At 37.1% G+C, this 22,556-nt stretch overlaps 1 protein-coding gene across 2 annotated transcripts; it reads right to left on the bottom strand.

Annotated features, from left to right (window-relative positions):
- Positions 1-265: 265 nt before the first annotated feature.
- LOC118823788 (proto-oncogene tyrosine-protein kinase ROS-like) lies at positions 266-19,627 on the bottom strand. 2 transcript variants are annotated; one of them, XM_036593602.1, is made up of 17 exons: positions 19,283-19,627; positions 19,116-19,155; positions 18,006-18,154; positions 16,754-16,889; positions 14,517-14,721; positions 14,148-14,224; positions 13,913-14,038; positions 13,168-13,352; positions 12,875-12,972; positions 10,753-11,258; positions 9,405-9,608; positions 8,056-8,166; positions 6,608-6,789; positions 4,675-4,865; positions 4,440-4,540; positions 2,501-2,715; positions 266-504 (listed from the first exon to the last, which is right to left on the bottom strand). In XM_036593602.1, the coding sequence occupies exons 1-14, from the start codon at positions 19,394-19,396 to the stop codon at positions 4,788-4,790; spliced, it is 2,211 nt and encodes a 736-aa protein (XP_036449495.1). In that variant the 5' UTR covers positions 19,397-19,627; the 3' UTR covers positions 266-504; positions 2,501-2,715; positions 4,440-4,540; positions 4,675-4,787. The 2 variants fall into 2 exon arrangements, with proteins under 2 accessions (XP_036449495.1, XP_036449496.1); XM_036593603.1 differs by having other exon boundaries at positions 4,741-4,865.
- Between the last annotated feature and the right edge of the window lie 2,929 nt (positions 19,628-22,556).

Genomic DNA, 22,556 nt, shown 5'->3' with positions numbered 1-22,556 from the left:
CTGATCAGAGTTAATGATCTTCACAGCGAAGCTCGTTCTGCTCGTTAGTTTGTTTGCTGATGATGCACGTGATTCACTCACATAACGTTACTGAGTAGGACGTGCTCATGCGGGTCATTTCAGGACGCCAGGTCGTTCACAAGATCTGAATCAGTTTCCTAAACGGGTGTGAACCATCGTGTCGGAGAGATTGGATTTGACCAGAAAATTGGATTAGAGCAATGAGGCTTGTCATGTGAACGTGGCCTTAGTGAATAACAAATCTTAAGATTAATATATGAAAATAAACCTACAGTTTAAGTGTTATAAAAATAAATAAATTCATATTTGCCGTTAGTGTATTATACAGCTGTAGGTCATTAGAGACGACACAGTAGAACACAGTGCCAAACTCGGTGCTGCTGGGCTCCCACAGGATCGTAAACTCTGATTCGTTCCCTTCCAGGCGGATAGATGTTTTTAAAACTGCAGGTGGGATCACCACAGGAGGAGACACAAATCCACCTGAACACAGAGAGCTCATCAAAACATCACATTTACTAACATCACTCACAATTATCACCAGCAACAAAAACAAAATTCTGCTCTCATCTATATGAAGTATTTCTGATTAGTAATTCATCAGAACGAGCACAGAAACTGTGTGGAAAGTGCAGATTCTAAACTTTCAATCCGTTTCTGCTTTTGGAATTGAAACAAACAGAAGAACATCAGAAGTGTGAACTGAACCTGTGCGAGCAGAATGTCATTAAAACATAAATGTTGCTGTAGTGTAGAGGGAAACCAGTGCTCTCCACACAGCAGACCAGGTTCAGTTCCCCGCTCAGGTAAACGCACCACACTATGCCAGTTAGGCTGCGTTCACACAGCAAGTAAAAGTGGCCCAAATCTGATTTTTTTCACCAAATCTGATTTTTTTGTTTGGCTGTTCTTTTAAATGTGATCTATATGCGACATCAGTCTGAACAGATCAGCTCCTAAACTGACCCGCATGCGCAGAAGAACAGAGCTTCACGGCTCATTCAGAGGTAAACAATCATAACTGCCAACAAACGCCAGCCGCTCCTGGAGTGTTCAGCTTCATCTTTGCCAGTGTCACAGGAGCCATCATGAAGCTTCACTGACTGACAGCTGGGCTCATCACCCAGAATGTGTTCAAGTCGTAAAAAGGGCGTGGCCACTTCTTTGGTTTGTGTCCTCGGATTCTTCAATCTTTGTTTTCAGACTTTTAACTGTTCTTTGGTTCTGCAGCTTCGTTCTCCTATGCCTGCGTTCGACCGTTTCATTCGAAATCTCTTTGAACACGGAGGGTTTTGGATGAGTCTCTTCAAATTTTAGTACAGAAACATCAGCCTAAATATTTACGCAACTCAGCAGCGCAAAATTATGACAAATGTCGAGTTGGACTGACATAAAAGTCGCATGAATTCCGATCTGGCTGTTCAGACTGAGTCGCATTGCTGCATATCAGATAAGTATCGGATTTCAGTACCTCATACGAAAGAGTCTCAAAGCATGTTTTTTGTTGTTAACACTGGTACAGACCCACATCTGTGTCACATACGAAGAAAAAGATCAGATTTGGGCCACTTTTACCTTCCTCTGAGGTCCATGTACTTTTACTTGACTATTTTCCAAACTCTCTTTATCCCTATTATTAAACAGGCTGTTTTGTTACTGTGCCTTTAAGAATAATGTATGTAAATGAGCTCTGTTACAATTGGCTGCCCTGCATTGTGCCTAATTCAAAAAGCAGTTCGGGCTGAAACACTCTTTATAACTTCACCGCGAGAGGGCGGGGCTAAACTTCTGTAGGCTGGATAGGCGGATATGTGTAAATGTTGCTTTCTGTCATATTACAGAAACAATGAATTCAAAATGGGCAGTTTTAAGCCACTTTTCCACTGCATGGAACCAGCTTGACTCGACTTAGCTTGACTTGGCTCGACTCGGCTTGACTCAACTCGCTTTTAATTCCAGCTACTTCGTTTTCCACTGCAGATATAGAACCCCCTCAGTATAGTCGTCATAGTGGCGCCAAATCAAACTGCCGTGATGTGAAGGGGAGGAGTTTTGTTCAGAAGAGGCTGATGGCAGCAAGACAAGAGACTGCTGACAAAAAACAGGAGAGTGTGGGAAAAACTACAACAGAGTTCAGACGACAACATGACTCTGGTTGCTCAAAAAAGTTGACTCAATAGGCTGCGCTAACCTGGTAGTTAACGTTAGCATATGTCTTTAGCAAATTTCTCCAACCAATTACTAGTCTGTAGCTTGGAACCTCAACGGAGGTGGTACCAAAAATAGTACCAGGTACCAGATTTACCTAGTGGAAAACCAAAAAAGGCGAAGTCGAGTCGAGCCAGTACCATGCAGTGGAAAAGCAGCTTAAGTTTCCATATATGTGCTTTAGCAGTGTTTATACACCACATCAAACTGTTTTATTTCCAAAAGTGAGGAAATTTTCCAAGTTATTGGCCCTTTAACTAACATTCCTGACCTGGAAGGGGTTTGAGCGTTGGCTGCAGAAGAGTGAAAGCTGTCACGGTGTTGTTTGGAGACATGAGCACAGTCTGGTTTTGATTCACTTCTTGAATTCTCAGTTTCCCATCATCCCCCAGCCACACGAGCCGTTCGCTGTAGTAGGCCAGCTGCTGATTCAACACCTCAGATGAGCTCCATTTCAGATACACCGTCAGTCTGGAGTTCTGTGATCTGCAGAAGAACAGTAGATTCAGACGTGAATCACATAATTTCCCCTCTTATCCCAATGAAGTCCACCAACCGGGACATGACTGGTGTCTGAAGTTTGTTTCTTTAGTTTTGCACAGGAGCTTTGAGGCTAAATAATTACAAATAGGAAGTCATAGGAGTTTCTGAATATTTTGGTGCCCTAAGCGACATTCTCAGTGGTGGGAGTGTGGGGGGTGCTGTCATGTTTTTTTAATTTAGTGCTCGTGATTTTGTACACAAACATGTCGCTGTTGTCGGAGCAAAACCTCGTATCTCCAAAATGGTAACTTTACAGGAGAAGGAAAAAACATACTTCACTATTAATGTAAGTCAATGGAACCAGACTTTTTTGGGTCACTTCTTTAGGTCCATTCATCATGAAATTTACACACAATGTAAAGGACAACAGACATTTTCAAATTAAGACAACATGTGAGTCTTGATTCTTCTCAGTGGTTCTTCCTCATGTTCTTTCGGGAGTTTCTCCTGTGTGCTCAGTCTTGAGTTCTTGGCTCTGGGTGGTTCTTCCTCATGTTCTTAGGGAGTTTCTCCTTGTGAGTCTTGATTCCTCTCAGTGGTTCTTCCTCATGTTCTTAGGGAGTTTCTCCTTGTGAGTCTTGATTCTTCTCAGTGGTTCTTCCTCATGTTCTTACGGCATTTCTCTTGGTGAATCTTGGTTCCCCTCATTGTCTGTGTTTACATATAAACTTTTTTGCCAGTCTGATTGAATACATTCCGATTACAAATTAAGACTGAGGTGTTTATCTGCTCACTCTATTGAACAATCTGACGGAAGATCTTCGTTCACATGCACACTACAAGTAATCCGATCCAAAATAACGTGCATGTGTGGAGAACCACTTAGAGTAAATGTTACCATGACAGCGAAACTCATGTGCGGTCCAGTCAGAGTTAGATGAGTTTTTAGTTGGTGCGCTTGTATGTCAGACTCAGGAAAACGTCCTGCACATGTCCTTATTAAAGAAGGCCGAGAGGAAGACGTCGTGTTCTGAGACACATAAGCTGGACGTCCGTCCCACCGCCGTCTGTTAAAGACCAGAGCACAAACTTCGTCTCCTCTGCAGACCAGTTTCTGCTCCGCCATGTTGAACGGTATAAACTTTCACTATGACGTGACGAACATGATCAGAACAGACTTAAACTTTCTGATAGGGAATGTAATCGGATACAGGCGTTTACACGGATATTATTCTATTTAATGGATTATTTACAGGATTACCCACCTCGTTAAATCGGATAGAAACTGTATTCCGAATGGCCTCAATCGGACTCGACTATTCCGTAGGTGTATCCATTCTATTCTGATTGAGCTATTAGTCGGATTATTAACAGATTATTAGGCTACATGTAAACGTGGCTAGTGATTTCCACTGTGGTACTTGGTGATGACAGCTCATGTTAAAAATACTATTCAGATACAAGTGAACTGAAACTGATATCATCACACATTCACTTCAAACCACGTTGAGTTGTGGCAACCACTGTTTTTAGTTATCTGGTGTACTTTTTTAGCACCATGCAGACTGGTGGGAGATTAGCTTTCATCACGTTAGCTACATTGGCCGTAATTGTAGGACCAGCGCAAAACTAAAGAAGCAAACTTTAGATACCAAACCAGTCTTGGCAGATCAACTTCATTTGGGTTAAGGGGAAAACTCCAAACACTACTTCTGACAGGTGTTTACCCCTCACTGCTGATGTCTGCTCTGCAAAGGTGTAAGAATGAGCCGTCCTGTTCCAGCCAGTACAGAACCCTCTCAGTTAAATCTGCAGTGACTCCAGCAATCTGTGATGAGAAAATGTACATGTAACTGCCCTTTGTGTTTCATTAAAGTATGTTAATTCAGTGCATGCACTTTGTGTAGAATAGAGTAGAATAAATGTGTATTGGTTGATCTGTAAATGCTGTCTGTCTCCCACCTTTCTTCCAGAGAAGATGCTCAGCTCTCTGAGGAGTATTCGTCCCTCCCCGTCGAGCCTACACACCTCCACAGTGGTCTCAGTGCTCCAGGAGATGGCAGCATTGGGTGAATCTATGAGCAGGCTTTCAATTTCCTGCTTGTAATCAGAAATACTTCAGCCTCCTGGCCAGACTTAGCTCCTCTGCATATCTGGCAAGATTTTGTAACATCATGGTAAGACAGATTTTGAATTCTGCTCAACTTAAAATGATATAGTAACAGATTACATGGCTTTTCTTGAGTCGACTCAACTTGAGGACACCAGAATTCACCCAACTCAAATTTCTTAACTGAGTCAAAAATTCTCCCAGCTACTGTTTGTAGGTCTGCATCTCAGTCAGATAAACAAAACTGAATTTGCCTTTTTTACTCAGTTTCTCCACTAGCTGGCGCTCCTTCTATCACACGGTCCCATCTGGCATATTTTCCTCTTGGGCTTCTGGATATGGACAGCTGTGGCATTGCTGAGATTCAAACTGACAACCTCCTGATGTTGTAATGAATTATTAGACAGTTGCACCATATGAGACGACGCCATGCTTTAAAGTTAAAACAACTAATATTTTCTCCAGTGTTTTAAACATTTGTAGACACAAAATCTGAGCTGCTTCATATGTTCCTGAGTGGTGCTGTGGGCTAAGCTGTCACTTCAACAGGCATCCATAAGTTTCCTAAAGAGGATTGTGTGATGGGAAGAACCCTGGCTGGTGGGGAAGCTGAGTATAAAAAACAAGTCATTTTATTTACTTAACTGAGATGCGGAACTAAAAAATTAAGAGAACTTTTGACTCAACTAAGAAGTCTGAGTTGTGTGAACTCTGGTGTCCTCAAGTTGAGTCAACTCAAGAAAAGCCATGAAATCAGTTACTGTATCATTTTGAGTTGAGTTGACCTCTCATTTTTAACAGTGTAATCCCACTGTGGTAGCATTTAAAAGTGATAGTTTGGTTAAAAATAACTTTTTTTCTCTCATTCCAAATGTAGTCGAACAGTCAAAACATATCTGGTGTCTGAAGTTTACTTTGTTAGTTTTGCACTAGAGCAACAAGCTAATGTAGCAAACAAGTAATGGAAGCTTCTGTACACCAGCTGACTTGTTTATGTGGTTTCTGACACTGTAGGACATACAGCCACCTATAAATATGGGCACAATTCAAGTGCTACGATTTTGGTCATTTTAATGCATGTTTATAAATAACAGTATGCCATACAGTGTCAGAAACCACATAGGCAAGCCTATCAGAGATTACTGATTTTCCTCTTTTTAATGATATACAAGTGTCTGATGTGGTATGTGAGCATCATTACTTTCATTAACTCACCAATTCATGCAGTCCATATTTGGAAACTGTGATTTCAACTCATTTACATATATCTGCCTAGCAGTTTAACCCTGCCCATGCACACTAAAGTTATAGGCAGTGTTTTGGCCTTGAGTGCTTTTTGAATAAACCACAATATAAGGCAGCCAATCAGAGCAAATATAATTAACATATATCATCTTAAAGGCACAGCAGCAAAAATAGCCAGCTTAATTCTAAAGGAGAAAGAGAGGTTGTGCAAAATTATGAATTAGCATTATGACTCTTTTTGGCACATAAACCCAAACAAATGTTATAAGTAGAGCTAAGTATAACAACTCGACAAGGTTCGAGGCAGGTGTGTGATGATTTAGGCGTGCAGTTTGCACAATGCTAATTGATGATGATTGATATTAGCATCCATTACTTGTAAGTTACATTAAACTCATGGCTCCAGTGCAAAATTACAGAAGCAAATTTTGGACACCAAACATGCCTTGGCTGATTGACCACCTCTGCAGAAAGAGGAAGATCTAAACTATAACTATGAGGTGGCAGGCTTCACTGTAGAAAACAAAACATTTCCAATACCATGTTTGTGTTGCAGCTCCAGTATAAATACTCTCCCAGCCAGTCAAAGGCTACAGCATCAGCCTTCATGGTCTGAGGCACTATAAATACTTCAGGACCAGAAGAGAGGTCATCCAGCTCCATCCAGCTAATGTGTCCTGAACTGTCCGTCCAGTAGATTGTGCCATTGTACCAGTCCATATCTGCTCAACACCAAAGCAAATGATGAGATTATGAGACCATAAGACTGTAAGACTTCATGAGCTGTGACTTTAAATGTATATGATGGTACAGTAAGACTCTCTAATGTACCACATGAATAGTCTAGTGGTAGTAAGTCAAGGCGATTGGACTTGCATGTGACCTACTTGACCTACTAATACTGGACATTTCAAATGATTTTAAACCTTCACAGCAGGGCTGTAAAAATGCATCTGTGCATGTATTGATTTGAAGATGGCAATTAACAACAACAACAACAACAACAACAACAACAATGATAGGCACATGCTATACATCCTAAACACATAGGGTTTAAATTTTGGACTTAAAGGCACCTGTTGAACATTCCTAATTTTCTCTGGAGTGCTATTCCAGAATTTAGGAGCTGTACAAGAAATTCATCTTCCACCAAGTGAGGACTTCTCAGTAATCCTGCCTCAGCTGAGCGCATCGATCTGGCCAGGCTATAACACTTTAACAGACCAGACCACTAATGGAGCTCAGCCATTAAGAGCCTTAAATGTCATAAGCAGGACCTTTTAGTCAATGCAGGAATTCAGCTTAATAGGAATTATATTCAACAGCATTAGTTTTCAAATGTTATATTTAATTATAATTGATTATAACAATAAAGAGTTCTCTCATTTGTTTTGTCTCATTTGTTGTCCAGAAAAAAATACTCTGTCTATTACGAAATGTAAAAATCTTATAAAAACTACTTGAGATGAACCTTTTTAAAAAGCTGCAGTATGTTTTTGGGGATTTGGAGACCTCTCTGGTGGAAATGTGTAACTGCATATGATGTGTGGAAGAACATTATATAATGTGAATTGTGCTTCGGACTTCTTCTCCAAGTGGATGAATCTGATGATTGAAAGACAACCCAAAGAGAACTCAGTCAAAACTTGGTGAGGGACACGTCTTCTGAGGATGTGAGTGAATTATCTACCAAAACATCGAGTTGGACCTTCTTTTTGAGTCTGTGTGTGACGTTAATATGGAAAGACATATGATGTGGTGTGAAAATCTGCCAAACTGATGCCTCTGACTTTTAAATGATTATTTCAGGCTTTACAGGGCGACTCGCCGCAGCACACACTCACCATATTTTTGCCTGTTTTTATTCTCCTCACTCCGTAATGATACTAAAACTTTGTTTTAACATAAAAAATCTTACATAGTGCAGCTTTAAAGACCTGCATTGAGTGGAATTGTTTCAAATAGATTCACTTCACAGTTAAAAATACCTTTCACGTCTTTCACAGTAGAAGCCAGAGACTGAAGGAAGCTGAAACTGTCCATCTCTTGCCTCGAAAGGCCTTTATCAGAGGCTGCGGCTATGAACGGAGCATCGTCCACTGTTGGCAAAAAGGACAGTTTAGATTAATTGGTTTTATGGGAAATATGTGAATAATAAGACAGCACTTAAATAAGAGTTCAGAAAAAAAATTAAATCTCCATAATGATGTTACAATAAAATGAATATAAAAATTAACTTCTAATAAAATTAATATCCAAAATGAAGTTTCAATAAATATCTAGAACAAAGTTCTAATAAAATTAATATTCAGAATGAAGTTCCAATAAATTAATATCTAGAACAAAGTTCTTATAAAATTAACATCCAAGATGAAGTTCCAATAAAATAAATTTTCAGAATGAAGTTCTAATAAAATTAATATCCAAAATGAAGTTCCAATAAATTAATACCTAGAACAAAGTTCAAATAAAATTTATATCTAGAATGAAGTTCTAATAAAATTAATATCCAAAATGAAGTTCCAATAAATTAATATCTAGAACAAAGTTCTAATAAAATTAATATCTAGAATGAAGTTCTAATAAAATTAATATCCACAATGAAGTTCCAATAAATTAATATCTAGAACAAAGTTCAAATAAAATTAATATCTAGAATGAAGTTCTAATAAAATTAATATCTAGAATGAAGTTCTAATAAAATTAATATCCAGAATGAAGTTTCAATACAATTAATATCTAGAACAAAGTTCTAATGAAATTAATATCTAGAATGAAGAATGAAGTTCTTATAAAATTAATATCCAGAATAAAATTCTAAAAAAATAATGTAGAAAATATATTACTTAGTAACAATTAATAACAAGCGATATTATTAACGAGTGAGTAAATGAATATCTAGAATGAAGTTCTATGAATAATAAAAATGATCAGTGATTAAAGGAATTGGTCAGAAATTGAATGTACAGTTTTCTTCCTCTTACCTCAAATATCGTCATCAGTCGAAACATGTTTGGTGTCTGAAATGTGCGTCTTTAGTGTTTCTGTTACCTGTTAGCTACATTAGCCTCGGAGCTCCAGAGTAAAACTAAAGAAGCAAATTTCAGACACCAAACATGTTTCGACTGATCGACTACATTTGGGGCAAGACAAAGAAAACTGTACGTTTATTTTCTGAACTATTCCTTTATTATTTTTATTATTCATAGAACTTCTATTTTATTCTAGATTCTAGATATTCTAGATTTAATGACTACATCTGGAGTGAATTTGATTTTCCACTGAATTATTTTCTCAATAGTTGAATAGTTTAAAGGGATTGACTTCTCCACGTCACCTGGCTGAAGAGTGGTCCCCTCAAACCCCACAGAGTGTGAGTGACCCCCTGGAGAACTGGCCCATACAGTGATGAAATAACTCTGATTGCTCTGCAGATCTGGAACTGTGGTGTGTGTGGCTGTGATGTTGGTGATGTCCTTAAACACTGATCCATTTACTGACCACCTCACAGAGTACGTCCAGTTTTGCCAAGCCGACGGGCCTGAGAGTGGACAAATAACGCCACAGGCCAGTAAATACATCACTCACGGCTGACAAGGGTTCTAATACCTTTAGAGCCCCATGGGGTTCACACTGCACCAGCGCAATGAAAGACTAAACTTTCACATTTATTAATTTATTTAATTATTTCACAAAAAATTGTTTTTGTGTTACAATTATATATGTGAACACATGATGGGCAAAATTTCAAACATGCCTTTCAAGATTGAAATCAATGTTTTCAAAAACAAAATGAGTTTGATTGCAGATATATTTGAAATGGTTATACAGAGAAAACCTGTAAAATATCAAGAAAGACGTTCTAATAAAATTAATGTCCAGAATGACGTTCTGAATGAAATTCTACTAAAATTAATTTCTAAAATTATACAAAAAATAATATCAAGAATGAAGTTCTGGATGAAATTCTATTAAAATTAATTTCCAAAATTAAATAAAAAAAAATCCAGAATTAAGTTGTAATAAATTTAGTATCCAGAATAAAGTTCTAAGAAAGTTAATATCCAGGATGAAATTCTAATAAAACTAATACCCAGAAAGAATTTCTTATAAAATTAATATCCAGAATGAAGTGTAAATAAAATTAATATCCAAATACAATTCTAATAAAACTAACATCTAGGATGAGCTTCTAATAAAATTAATATCTAGAATGAAGTTCTAATAACATTAATATCCAGAAAGAAGTTCTAATATAATGAATGTCTAGAATTTAATTTTAATTAAAATAATGTCCAAAAGAACCTTATTTTAACATTAACATTAATATCTAGAATGCTTTGTATTTCAAAAATGGCGACGGAATATTGGGGCGTATATCCTGGTAAGAAATTATTGTAATTAGATAATTAGTACACTTTTTACATTATTTATCATGTAATAGTTTTTAATAGTTTAAAATGTTTTGTAAAAACAAATTTAGTTGTCTAATTTGTAAAATTGAAATCTATATTAGGTAAATTATTATTGAAAAAAAGTAACCATTATTAACATGACATTCCAAAAATAGACAAAAATGGACAAAAATGGACACACTGATGGGCCTCATAGGGTAATAGTGAGCTCACTGTGATCAGATATGAATATGATACACGCTGAAATTTAATATTAATTAAACTACTTACTTGACGCATTTGCTATTTCCGGTTTTGTCCAGCGGACGGCGGCTTTATCTGATCCGAACAGAACCTGCAGGGCTCTGGGTCTCCTGGGCAGTGGACAGGGCTGTGAGGAAGGGCCAGAGAAGCAGAGGTTTCCAAAGCCTCCGTAACTGGACTCAAGGATATTACAGTCCATAGATAACTCAATGAAAACAGCCACCTGACCCTTCCGCACCTCTTTGTACACCTTCTTTCCATCTGTCAGCACCAGGAGGCCGTCCTCATAGGCCAGACTCTGGGCATTGTGGTCAATTTCAGAATACAGAGTGACGGGCATCGAGCCATCCAGAGACACAGCGGAGAGTGTGCGGTCAGTTCTGTTGTAGAAAACCAGCCTCCTATTGGGGTAACTGACCACAAAGTCACTCACAGAGTCCATCTTGACCACATGAATGAGGTTACCTGTGTGGCTGAAATCTTCAGGAAGAGAAACGCGGTGAATTCCATCCTGCAAAAGCAAGAAGAGCCACCTGACAAAACAAGAGTCCAGTATTACAACCTGCTGGACTTCACACAGCATCATATCATTTACTGCTCAAGAATATGGAGTCACTCGTTAATAATATTATGTGTTATTAATTGTTACTAAGTAATATATTTTTTTATATTATAACTTCATCCTGGATATTCATTTTATTAGAATTTCATTTGAGATATTAATTTTATTAGAACTCTATTCTGGATATTAATTTTATCAGAACTTTATTCTAGATGTTAATTTTATTAGAACTTTGTTCTGGATATTTTATTAAAACCTCATTCTGGATATCAATTTTATTAAAACTTCATTCTGGATATTCATTCTATTAGATCTTTATTCTGGATATTAATTCTAGTAGAACTTCATTCTGGATATTAATTCTATTAGATCTTTATTCTGGATATTCATTCTATTAGATCTTTATTCTGGATATTAATTCTATTAGAACTTCATTCTGGATATTAATTCTATTAGATCTTCATTCTGGATATTCATTCTATTAGATCTTTATTCTGGATATTCATTCTATTAGATCTTTATTCTGGATATTAGTTCTATTAGAACTTCATTCTGGATATTAATTCTATTAGAACTTCATTCTGGATATTCATTCTATTAGATCTTTATTCTGGATATTAATTCTATTAGAACTTCCTTCTGGATATTAATTCTATTAGATCTTCATTCTGGATATTCATTCTATTAGATCTTTATTCTGGATATTAATTCTATTAGATCTTCGTTCTGGATATTCATTCTATTAGATCTTCGTTCTGGATATTAATTCTATTAGAACTTCATTCTGGATATTCATTCTATTAGAACTTCATTCTGGATATTCATTCTATTAGATCTTCATTCTGGATATTCATTCTATTAGATCTTCGTTCTGGATATTCATTCTATTAGATCTTCATTCTGGATATTCATTCTATTAGATCTTCGTTCTGGATATTAATTCTATTAGAACTTCATTCTGGATATTCATTCTATTAGAACTTCATTCTGGATATTCATTCTATTAGATCTTCATTCTGGATATTCATTCTATTAGATCTTCATTCTGGATATTCATTCTATTAGAACTTCATTCTAGATATTCATTCTATTAGAACTTCATTCTGGATATTTATTCTATTAGATCTTCATTCTGGATATTCATTCTATTAGAACTTCATTCTGGATATTCATTCTATTAGAACTTCATTCTGGATATTCATTCTATTAGAACTTCATTCTGGATATTCATTCTATTAGATCTTCATTCTGGATATTCATTCTATTAGATCTTCATTCTGGATATTCATTCTATTAGAACTTCATTCTAGATATTCATTCTATTAGAACTTCATTCTGGATATTCATTCTATTAGATCTTCATTCTGGATATTCATTCTATTAGAACTTCATTCTGGATATTCATTCTATTAGAACTTCATTCTGGATATTCTGCAGCTCTATTTTTTTCTACTCATTATTAGAAAGGTTTTAAGTGCAGTAGAGTAAAAGCATCGTATTACAATCATGTATCAGCAACAAAATTTGTTTAATATTATCGAAAGAAGTGATTCTAAACAAGGTTGTTTATAAAATAATAACACTAACCCATTATATGGATCTGCAGTGAGTGTTTTAGGAGTGCTGGCTAAGGAGAGGTTAAAGTCCACCGCAGAGGAGCAGTCGTCCAGTTTACAGATGTAGACCTGCATTTAATTAAAGAGGTAACAAGTAAATATGGATTTAATAAACATTAATGAGGTCAGCATCGAACAAACAAAGAGACAAACAGACTGCAGGAGTATACAGAGAGAGAGAGAGAGAGAGAGAGAGAGAGAGAGAGAGAGAGGGAGAGAGAGGGAGAGAGAGAGGGGAAAAACAAGATATGTAGCTTTTCATACCTTGCTGTTGGAGATGTAGTAGAGTTTCCTGTAGAGCCAGTCTACAGACAGAGCAGTGACCTCAGCTTGGGCTGAGTGGATCAGCCTGAGGTCAGAGATGTCAGTAAGATTCCCTGCCCCTTTTTCCCAAATTTGATTTCCCTCTGAGAAATAGACCAGATTGGAGGCCTGATATACAGCCACCCCTGGAAAGAACAGGAAACGTGACTTTTTAACCTCAGAGATTCCTCTACACTGCAAAAAATCATATCCTGGCAAGTGAAATGATCTTAAGTCCAGCCAATGTAGCGAGATAATTTACTCAATAAAATTATTGTAAACAAGTAAAAACATCTAGAAAGAAGTTGAATAATGTTAAAATATTCATACAACCACCTCAAAATGAGACATATTAGATATTTAGACTAGATTTACAATGATTTCTCTTATGAAGATACTATTTTTTGCATTGTGAATACAGGTGAATGAGTAAATGTATGGACTGTGTAAACTGGGCATGTTTTGAAACTTTAACTAAGTGTTTTATTTACAAAAAGCGACAGAAATTCAGTTTTGGGTCCTTAATGTTGTTTAGTTTGCATGTCTTTTGTTTGCTTCTAAAACATTGTTGTGTTCTGGGCCCTCAAATAGATTTAACTGTGGGCCAAATTCTTACGGAGCGAATTCTCTTTGGGCCAGACTGATTCTAAGCGAGCGCTGTGCAGGAGAGACAACAGTCACACCTAAAACAAGAGGAAGGACAGACCTGTAATGTTTCTCTTTATCAGTTGGTCAGAGAGGCAGTCCGCTGCAGTGAAAAAATCTGCTTTCTCCTCACGTCTCCTCAGGGAATTCAGCCTGGACGCAAAAACCCAGTGGCCTCCGCTCTGCTCTGAGGGTCAAATATGACGTTTCGTTGTTTTACTGGTAGAATTTTGAAGATTTTCATGTTAAGAATTCATCTGTAATATGTGTATGAGCAACAGTGGTACAGTACTGACCCAGTCGAGCTGGTGTTGTCACAAAAGCTTTGGCCGCTGCTCCCTGACCTTCACGGTTCACAGCAGCTATGGAAAATCTGGACACAAGTCAAAACTCATGAACTCTTTAACAATCCAGGTTTATTTCATACAAAGGCTTATAAATCAGTAACTACAGGGACTCCAATCCAAACTAATGGAGCTATTCTTAGGCTATAGAAGTGTGTAATAAAGCGTCTGTCGTCAGGCCTGTGGCTTGTTAAGGGGTTAAATCTTCACATAATCAAATGGAAGAAAATCAGAAAATCAATAAAACTCATTATTCAAACGTCTGCAGTGCGGCTGCAGCCGTCCCGGCTGGTCATAACTATATTCCGTAGTTCTCTCTACCTGTATGTGGTGTTGTGCAGTGTTGGGTAGAACAAGGTGCAGAAGACGTCGCCCCCTGTGGTTACAGTGATGACGTGTGCCTGAGCTGTGAGATTGAGGTTGTAACCCACAATGATTCCTCCTGGACTCTCTGGAGCGGACCAGCTGACCTCCACACTCTCTCCAGAGGTACTTTCCGCTCTCTCAATAACAGGACTGGAGGGGACTGAGGAGAGGTCAGTTAATTAAAGGAAACATACAGGCCAGTTTGGAGAACCTTGTTTTCTTTTGAATTTATGTGTATTATTTTTCAATTAAGCAAGAAATTTACAGTCTTCAAAAAGATGGTTCTTCAAGGGTTCTTTAGTGCAGGGAATGGTTGTATTCAGAACCACGAGCTCTATATAGAACCATAAATGCTTGAAAGGTGTTTCAGATTGATGGAGAACGTGTTGCATATCGCTGCTGTCGGAACAAAACCTTGTATCTCCATTTTTGTTGTTTTTTAGTTTTTGACATAATTTTAAAGTGCCAGTTACTCTTTACATTGTATGTAAATTTTATGATGAATGGACCAAAAGAAACGGCCCAAAATGACTTGTAAAAAAGTCTGGTTCCATTGACTTACATTAAAAGTAAAGCAGGTTTTTTCCTTCTCCTGTAAAGTTACCATTTTGGAGATAGAAGGTTTTGTTCCAACAACAGTGATATGGAATCATTTTGAAAAGGGTTCTATACAGCACTAAAAAGCATTCTTCTATAGTTGTGATGCCCTTCCTGGTGCTACATACACCCATTTTCAAAAAGGTTCTATATAGAACCATATACTACAGATTCTCCACCAATCTGAAGAACTACTTCACCATGCAAACAACTAAATAAGCATACAAATGGTTCTTTTAGTGTCCATGATACTATATAGAAGCACTGTCTTTAGAAAAGAACCCTTGAAGAACCATCTTTTCTAAAGAGTTGGTTTATCATAAAATAGCTCTGTACTGATGCTTTGTGACTATTTATCTTCAACATTCAGCTTCATCAAAGTGTCCTCCTCGATATGAAGGGCAGGTTTTGCTTAAATAACAATTTGACATTTTCTTTTCCAAACTACTGTTAATATCACACACTGAAACTCTTTTGTACGGTGGCCCAGAGAGTCAAAACACTACAGCATTTAGGAATAACACTAAAGATGAAACAACAACATTATGGCACAACTCAACAACTTTGACCCCTCAAAATCCCAGGCTTATTACACACTCCTGTTTATTATTCAGTAACTACAGGGACTTCAGTGCAAACTGGCTGTGCTATTCTTAGGTTATAGAAGTGTGTAATAAAATTCTGGGCCTACTGGTGGGTCCCGGCCATTTAAGGCAGAACCCAAATATATTAAAGTACAAAAACGAATACAGTAAGGGAGAACATGACAATATTAGATGAATACATTAAAGAACAACATTGAGCTTATTAGATTAGCTGGCAGCTCCATACAGCACACACAAGTTCGACTCCAGTTAACTGATGGTAATATTGCTGTCTCCCTTAATGTTATTGTGTTCTGCCTTAAAAGACCCATATCCAAATATCCAAATCCATATCCTACATTCTTCTATTACATTTCTTCTTTGAGCTCCACTTACAACATTTGTGTGGTTTTATGTACCGAAAATGGTCATTATTTATTTATACATGACCAATTTCAAACCTCTCTTTATCCCTTAGAATTAAACAGGCTGTTTTTTTTTTACTGTGCCCTTAAGACTGATATACGTAAATGAGCTCTGTTCTGATTGGCTGCCCTGTATTGTGCCTCATTCAAAAAGCAGTCCAAGCTGAAACACTCCCTGTAACTTCAGTGTAAGTGGGTGGAGCTAAACTGCTGTCGGCTGGATAGGCATAGGTAAATGAGTAAGTGAGTCGTATATGGACTGTATGTACTGGAGTGAACCTTTACATGTTCAGTTTTCCATGATATGGGCCCTTTAATGTTGTTTAGTGGTCATGTCTTTTGTTTGCCTCCTAAATACTGTTGAATTTTGACTTTCTGGGCCGCCGTACTTTCAGCCCAAAGGTGGTTTAAACACCTGAAAGAGTGCTGACATCACAACAAGGAGATAAAGTGGGTGGGGCTTAGCATAACTCACAAAACTGGAGTGTTTGTAAATAAAAATGGTGAGATCTGATTGGCTTTCTGTGTAGCACGTTAAAGAGGGTTCTGACAGTCAGGTCTAAGTGTAAACGATGTCAGTGCCTACCTCCAAACGGCTCGGTTTTGTACAGGGGGCTCTCTGGAGAACAGGCGTATGTCTCCGATATTACAGACCAGGTCCTGAACTTGTACAGTGAAAATGGCTGCAGGTTCTCCACTGTGTATGTCGGTTCTGTGACGTTCTACAGAGGAAGTTCAAGTATGAGTTTATTTGTCAAATCGTCGCTGTCCAAAGAAAAACAAGTATCTCCAAAATAGTAACTTTATAGGAGAAGGCAAAAATGTTCCTAACTATTAATGTAACTTAATGTAAAAAAGGCTTTTATTTAAAGTGATTTTGGAGCATTTCTATTGGTCTAATCACCATGAAAGTTTCACACAGTATAAAGGGCAGCAGCTGTGTTTAAATGATGTAGAAAAATCAAAAATTTGGACAGTAATGATATGTTAGTAAAGACACATTTGTTTAACCCCTTAAAGTTCCAGGCTTATTACATTACAGTTTATTATTATCCAGTGACTACATGGACTAAAGTGCAAACTGGCTGAATTATGGTTAAATTAAAAGATTAAGAGGTTAGAAAAAGAACTGCTCTTTGCAACTTAGCAGCAATATAACAGTGGACGCAACAAAAACAATCAACAACTCAACAATAAGGGTTATTTGTAATAAACAGAGCTGAATATCATGTCTTGTTAATTAAATTGTTTAGCATATGCATTAAAAAGCAGTTACTGGATATTACTGTCCTTACAGTCTCGAGGCAGGGGAACTCCACCAAGGTTTCCAAATTTGCATATAATTCAGTGAGATGTAAATAGAGTAATTCAGAATGGTTTGAAGGGTTAATGATTAACTTTAGAGAAACTTCTAAAGAAACAAATATAGCCATTTTATTTACTATCCAAAACCACCAGTGAAGCTACACGTCTTCTGAGTTTTATATGGAATGTTGATGATGATAAAATAGTAAAAAATCTGAAATATTTGTTTTCTTTGGGGACTATTTTACCTCACAGTGGCCTGCATGTTTCCCTTTGCCATGAAAGGAATTTAAAACTACATTTTGAGCCAAAATACCTTTAAGCCTCTGTTTACATCTTAACCATTTCATTATGCAGAATTTTTAAAAATTGATGGAGTTCCCCTTTAAGGGAACAACCGGATCATATGCCCAGAAATGTTAACCTTCACAGCTGCTCTATTTATGTGGGTGTATGATACGTGTGGTTTTACTAAAGCCCAAAACAAATTCATTCAAATGCATCTCCTATGCACAAAGATGACCACATCCCACCTCTTTTTCTGTCCACACTCCATCCTGACTGGGTCCAGTCCACTGGGGAATGTAGAGCACATCAGTGCAGTTCAGAGGCGTCCAGCTCACAGTGATACTGTGGGTACCAATCCGAGAAGCGTATGGAGCAGACAGAGGCCTGGAAGCATCTAAAATGACCAGAATTAATCAGATTGACTGTAACAGATGCATGAACAGACAGTAGAACCCACTCAAAATGCACCAAAGGTATTGTTTGAGTTACAATCTGAAAATATGGTGAATCTAAAAGGGAATTTCGCCTTTTTTTAAAAGAAGTTAATTCAGGGTGGTTTGGTGTGAAACGCTCCATTCTAGAGAAACTTACAGAGTCAGAATTGTTCACAGTTGTGGTGATAGGAACCAGACGTCCACCTCTAAAAGCTCTCTCACAAAAACTTTACTTTGTAGAAACTTATTTCACATTACATAAGTTACATTCAACTAAATATCTACTAAATTTACAAGAATTTTCTTTAACTCTAATCCTGGCTCTAATCCTAACCCTCACCTTAACCTCAGCCCAAAACCTAAACCCAGCTCACTCTGGTCCTAGCCCTATATTTGGACTATCCAAATACAGTGAGACCAAAAGCTATTGCATGAAATGGTTATGAATACACTGTCTGATGTCTGATACATTGTTTTATGATACGTTTGAGAAGGTTTTGGTATAAAACTTATAGCTTCAAATCTATTCATGGTGCAGAATGAGGCAAAATAGTGCCCAAACAAGTTATTTTACTGGGACTTTCCACCATTTCACCATCATCATCAACATTCCATATATAAACTCAGAAGACATGTGTAGGTTCACTGGAGGTTTCACATAGTAAATAACATGTCTATATTTGTGTTGTAGTCATGGCGACCCCTGGTTCCTATCACCACCACTGTAAAGACATCCGAGTCTCTACAATCAACCATATCACACCAAACCACTCTGAATCACTGTTGTTTACATTTGAATTATGCAGATATTTTGAAAAATCGGTAGAAGTCTCACATAAATCAATGCATTTTATATAAAGTATGTGCTGTCTGTATATTTTATGTGGCATAATTAAACATAATTTGTTTGAGTGTACTCACGTTGGCTCTGATCACAGCTGCTGACGCTCTTTTCAGCCATCTGGAACGGAAATACTTTTGTTATCAGAGCACAAAAGACCAAAGAATGAAAAAAATGTTCTAAGAGAAACTCTTCAGTACTCCTTTTTGTCCTTAAAATTTAAATAAAAGACTTCAGCATGACTTACTTGAGCATGATCATTAGCTGACGAAGGCCTGATGCAGACGAGAAATAACAGCAGGGCTGGAAGAAGAGAGACTGACCCCAGCTCAGCCTTTCTTCTCCGCCAGATCTCGTCCATTACACATTTAAAGCCTCAGACCCACCAAGGAACGGGACCAAAGCTCTTCAGTTTTGTCCCCAAAACAGCTGGACATCAGTCAGGATGACATCTTTGTTTCCCTTTCGGACGCAGTTACGGTCCAGTTTAGGTCGTGGTCACACCTGTCTGCATTGTCACCTGAATGAACGGAGAGGAAACAGGAACATATTTTTTCCAGACGAATATGTCACTCATACCCGCCAGCAGACACTGTGGTTTTATTAGAATGACTGAACTATGGACTCGGATTGGATCCAGCAGTGGTGCTCTTATCTTTATAGTCAGTGTGGATGAATACATGCTGGTGCTTGTGTAAAGGTTAAAAAGGTGATATGCTTTCATCATTATACAACTACTCAGATAGGCAGAGGCTAAGAAACTGAGACCCTCAGGGCCTACAAGGCCTTCGGAGAAGGTCTAATGATTTCTGTGAAGCAAAATATTACACATCTGTAATGTTTCATTCATTTTTATTTAATAGGCCTTAATGCATTGGATTAACCACTAAGTGACAGAGGAATCAACCAGTCATGTTTTGATTTAATAACAGGGCCAATTTTGTGAGGAAAAAAAAGTTGTTAGGAACGGAAAACAGCAGCAGCAGCTCTATTCAGGACTGTTTATTGAAAGAGTCACTGAAAAACTGATATATATAAGCTCAAATATGTTATTGTCTGTTATAAGCTTCAAATAACACATATGAAATGTCTTTTGCAAGCTTCAAATGTTAATGTGAATCACTGTTAGCTTGCTAATATAGTACTAGAACCCCTGTAGGGATGCTAGCAGAAATTAGCATTATTGAAGAGCTGGTTTTCATCCTTGTTTCTGACTGAGTTTTGACATTTATGGCTCGAACCTATGGTCTAACTCTAATAGTTAAGGTTCCCCGCTGAACCATAATAATAATAATAATAATAATGATAATAATAGGAAGAAGAAGAACAAGAAGAAGAAGAAGAAGAAGAAGAAAGTGGTCTTCATCATATTAGTAGTAGTAGTAGTATGATGATTATTATTATTATTATTATTATTATTGCTTGTTATTATTATTATCGTTGTCACTTTCATCATTACTATTATATTAGTAATCGAGTAATGTAGCGAATATTTTGACAATTACTGTTCCAAATATTCCAAAATAATTTACTGATTAAAAAAATTCACTTTGAGAAATGTTAGATAAATCTTTAATGCTGCTTTGAACTATTAAATTCATGAACTTGTCAGGGCTGTGCATATTATTATATGCTAGTGTGTACTGCAGAAAACTTCACTTTATAATGACCCTGAGTAACACCACAACAATAATGCTAATATGCATTTTTATGGGGATTTTAAATATTACTTTGGCTAATGGTGGTGTACATTCATTTCCCAAACAAGGTTTAATACTACTTAAACACAGACCTTTGAAGCATTTGAAGCTTATTACACACATTTAAGTGGTGCATTATTTACAATCAATCCTTTAGTAAAGCCTGAATGTTATTGGAGTAGCCTGTTAGCTGTCTGTCGAGTTGTTCACCTTAGACCTAGTTAAACAAAACCTTTTATTTCCTATACAATGTGCATGCATTTGTGAGATCCTGCTGGTGTGGGTTTCCTCACTTTCAGTGATGTACACAAAAGTGATTTGAGTGCTCATAGCTTTCCACCTTGTAGACAATCTTCAGGCTGCTACACAGCTTTATCATGGTTTGTGGAAACCCTGTTTAGCACTGAAATCATAAACTAATTACGAAGCCGATTCAAGGAGAATGTACATTTTAATTTAGGAATTTAGAGTAATTATTATTCTTATTATTATCATTATTACAAATGTTATAAAATGGGTCAAATCTGCATTATTTTGATAATAAGTATTAAAAATAGTAGTAATAATTGCATTGGAAGCACTGCAAAATGCAGACAATATATTTATATAATAACAAATAAGCCTAATATACATAATATACACATACTACCAAAATGCACAAATGAAGGAAAATAAATATAGAATTCCAGCGATTATGTGAAGTAAATTACAAGCTGGTGTATAAATAAATCCTACAATGGCCTCTAGGTGGCGACATGAGGCAACATTGGCTTTCACATCTCTGGACAAGATATGATTGATTGCACTTGTTTTGCTGTAATTATTAAATATATTATCAGGTTGTACAAGAAAGACAACACGGTCAGCCAGGCATCTTTACCTGCCACTGAAACAGGCCAGACAGGTAATTTATCTCCACTTTTCCCAGGTGAAAACCTGACAAGCTATAAAAACCACACAATCAGGCTGTAAATACACTGATACTGACACGTTACACAAACGACTGCAGAAGCACAGAGTTACGGCCTTCACTGCTTCCTTCTCCACACTACAGTGAGGGGGAACTGCAGGGAGTGGATAACAGTGCTGAATCTGTTTTTTGGATTTTGTACTGTTTTCACATGATCTCTTAAAGGGGGATTTCAAGAGGAGATTTTTTTTTCTGTCAGCCAGATGCAGTTAGTTAAAGTCCCAGTGACAAGCTGCCAAACAAAGCCCCCCTGGCTGGTGGGGTCTATAACAGCAAAATGCAAGCCTGCTGTCATTGCTTGCCCATTGAAGAAATAGCTAGTGTTGACTGAAAAAAGCATGTGGACAGTAAATACATTGTATGGAATGTCTGCCTCGGCATGTGCAGTTTTTCCTTCGGGATTAAAGGAATACTCTGCTGTTTTTCACTCTAATCTCCATCTGCTGTGTTGATTATAATAGAAAGTGCTAAATATATACAAGTTCATCATTTATAGGGTGCTTTCTATTGGGAGGTGTCTGTCCCAAACACTAACGCCTAAATTTACACTTGTATTTTTATTGTATTTTTTTTATTTTTTTAAAGTGAAGTTGAAAGATTTAGATTTATCATGAATTTAATAAAAAAAAAGTGCATGCAAGGTTTTATTCCAACAACAACAATATGTTGTGTTTTGGATGCTGGTATGCTGGTCAACTAGCATGACCACGCTGGGTGACCAGATAAAACCAGCACTAGACCAGCTTAGACCAGCATAGACCGGCTTAGAATGGAACGGAATACATGCTAATCTATGCTGTTTTTTTTCAGCAGGGTTAACTTAACAGTTTCGAAAGTAAAGAAGCAAACTT

The sequence above is a fragment of the Colossoma macropomum genome, unplaced genomic scaffold, assembly GCF_904425465.1.
Source record: "Colossoma macropomum unplaced genomic scaffold, Colossoma_macropomum, whole genome shotgun sequence".
Classification (NCBI taxonomy): Eukaryota; Metazoa; Chordata; class Actinopteri; order Characiformes; family Serrasalmidae; genus Colossoma; species Colossoma macropomum.
Note: the sequence above shows the minus strand (reverse complement) of the source record. Positions and strands in the feature narration are given on the sequence as shown.

Coding starts and splice junctions, on each gene's coding strand:
- LOC118823788 (XM_036593602.1), bottom strand. CDS start 19,396: ATGGACGAGATCTGGCGGAGAAGAAAGGCTGAGCTGGGGTCAGTCTCT. Junction 19,156..19,282: donor CAGCTAATGATCATGCTCAA/GTAAGTCATGCT, acceptor TTTCCGTTCCAG/ATGGCTGAAAAGAGCGTCAG. Junction 18,155..19,115: donor CAGCTGTGATCAGAGCCAAC/GTGAGTACACTC, acceptor TGGTCATTTTAG/ATGCTTCCAGGCCTCTGTCT.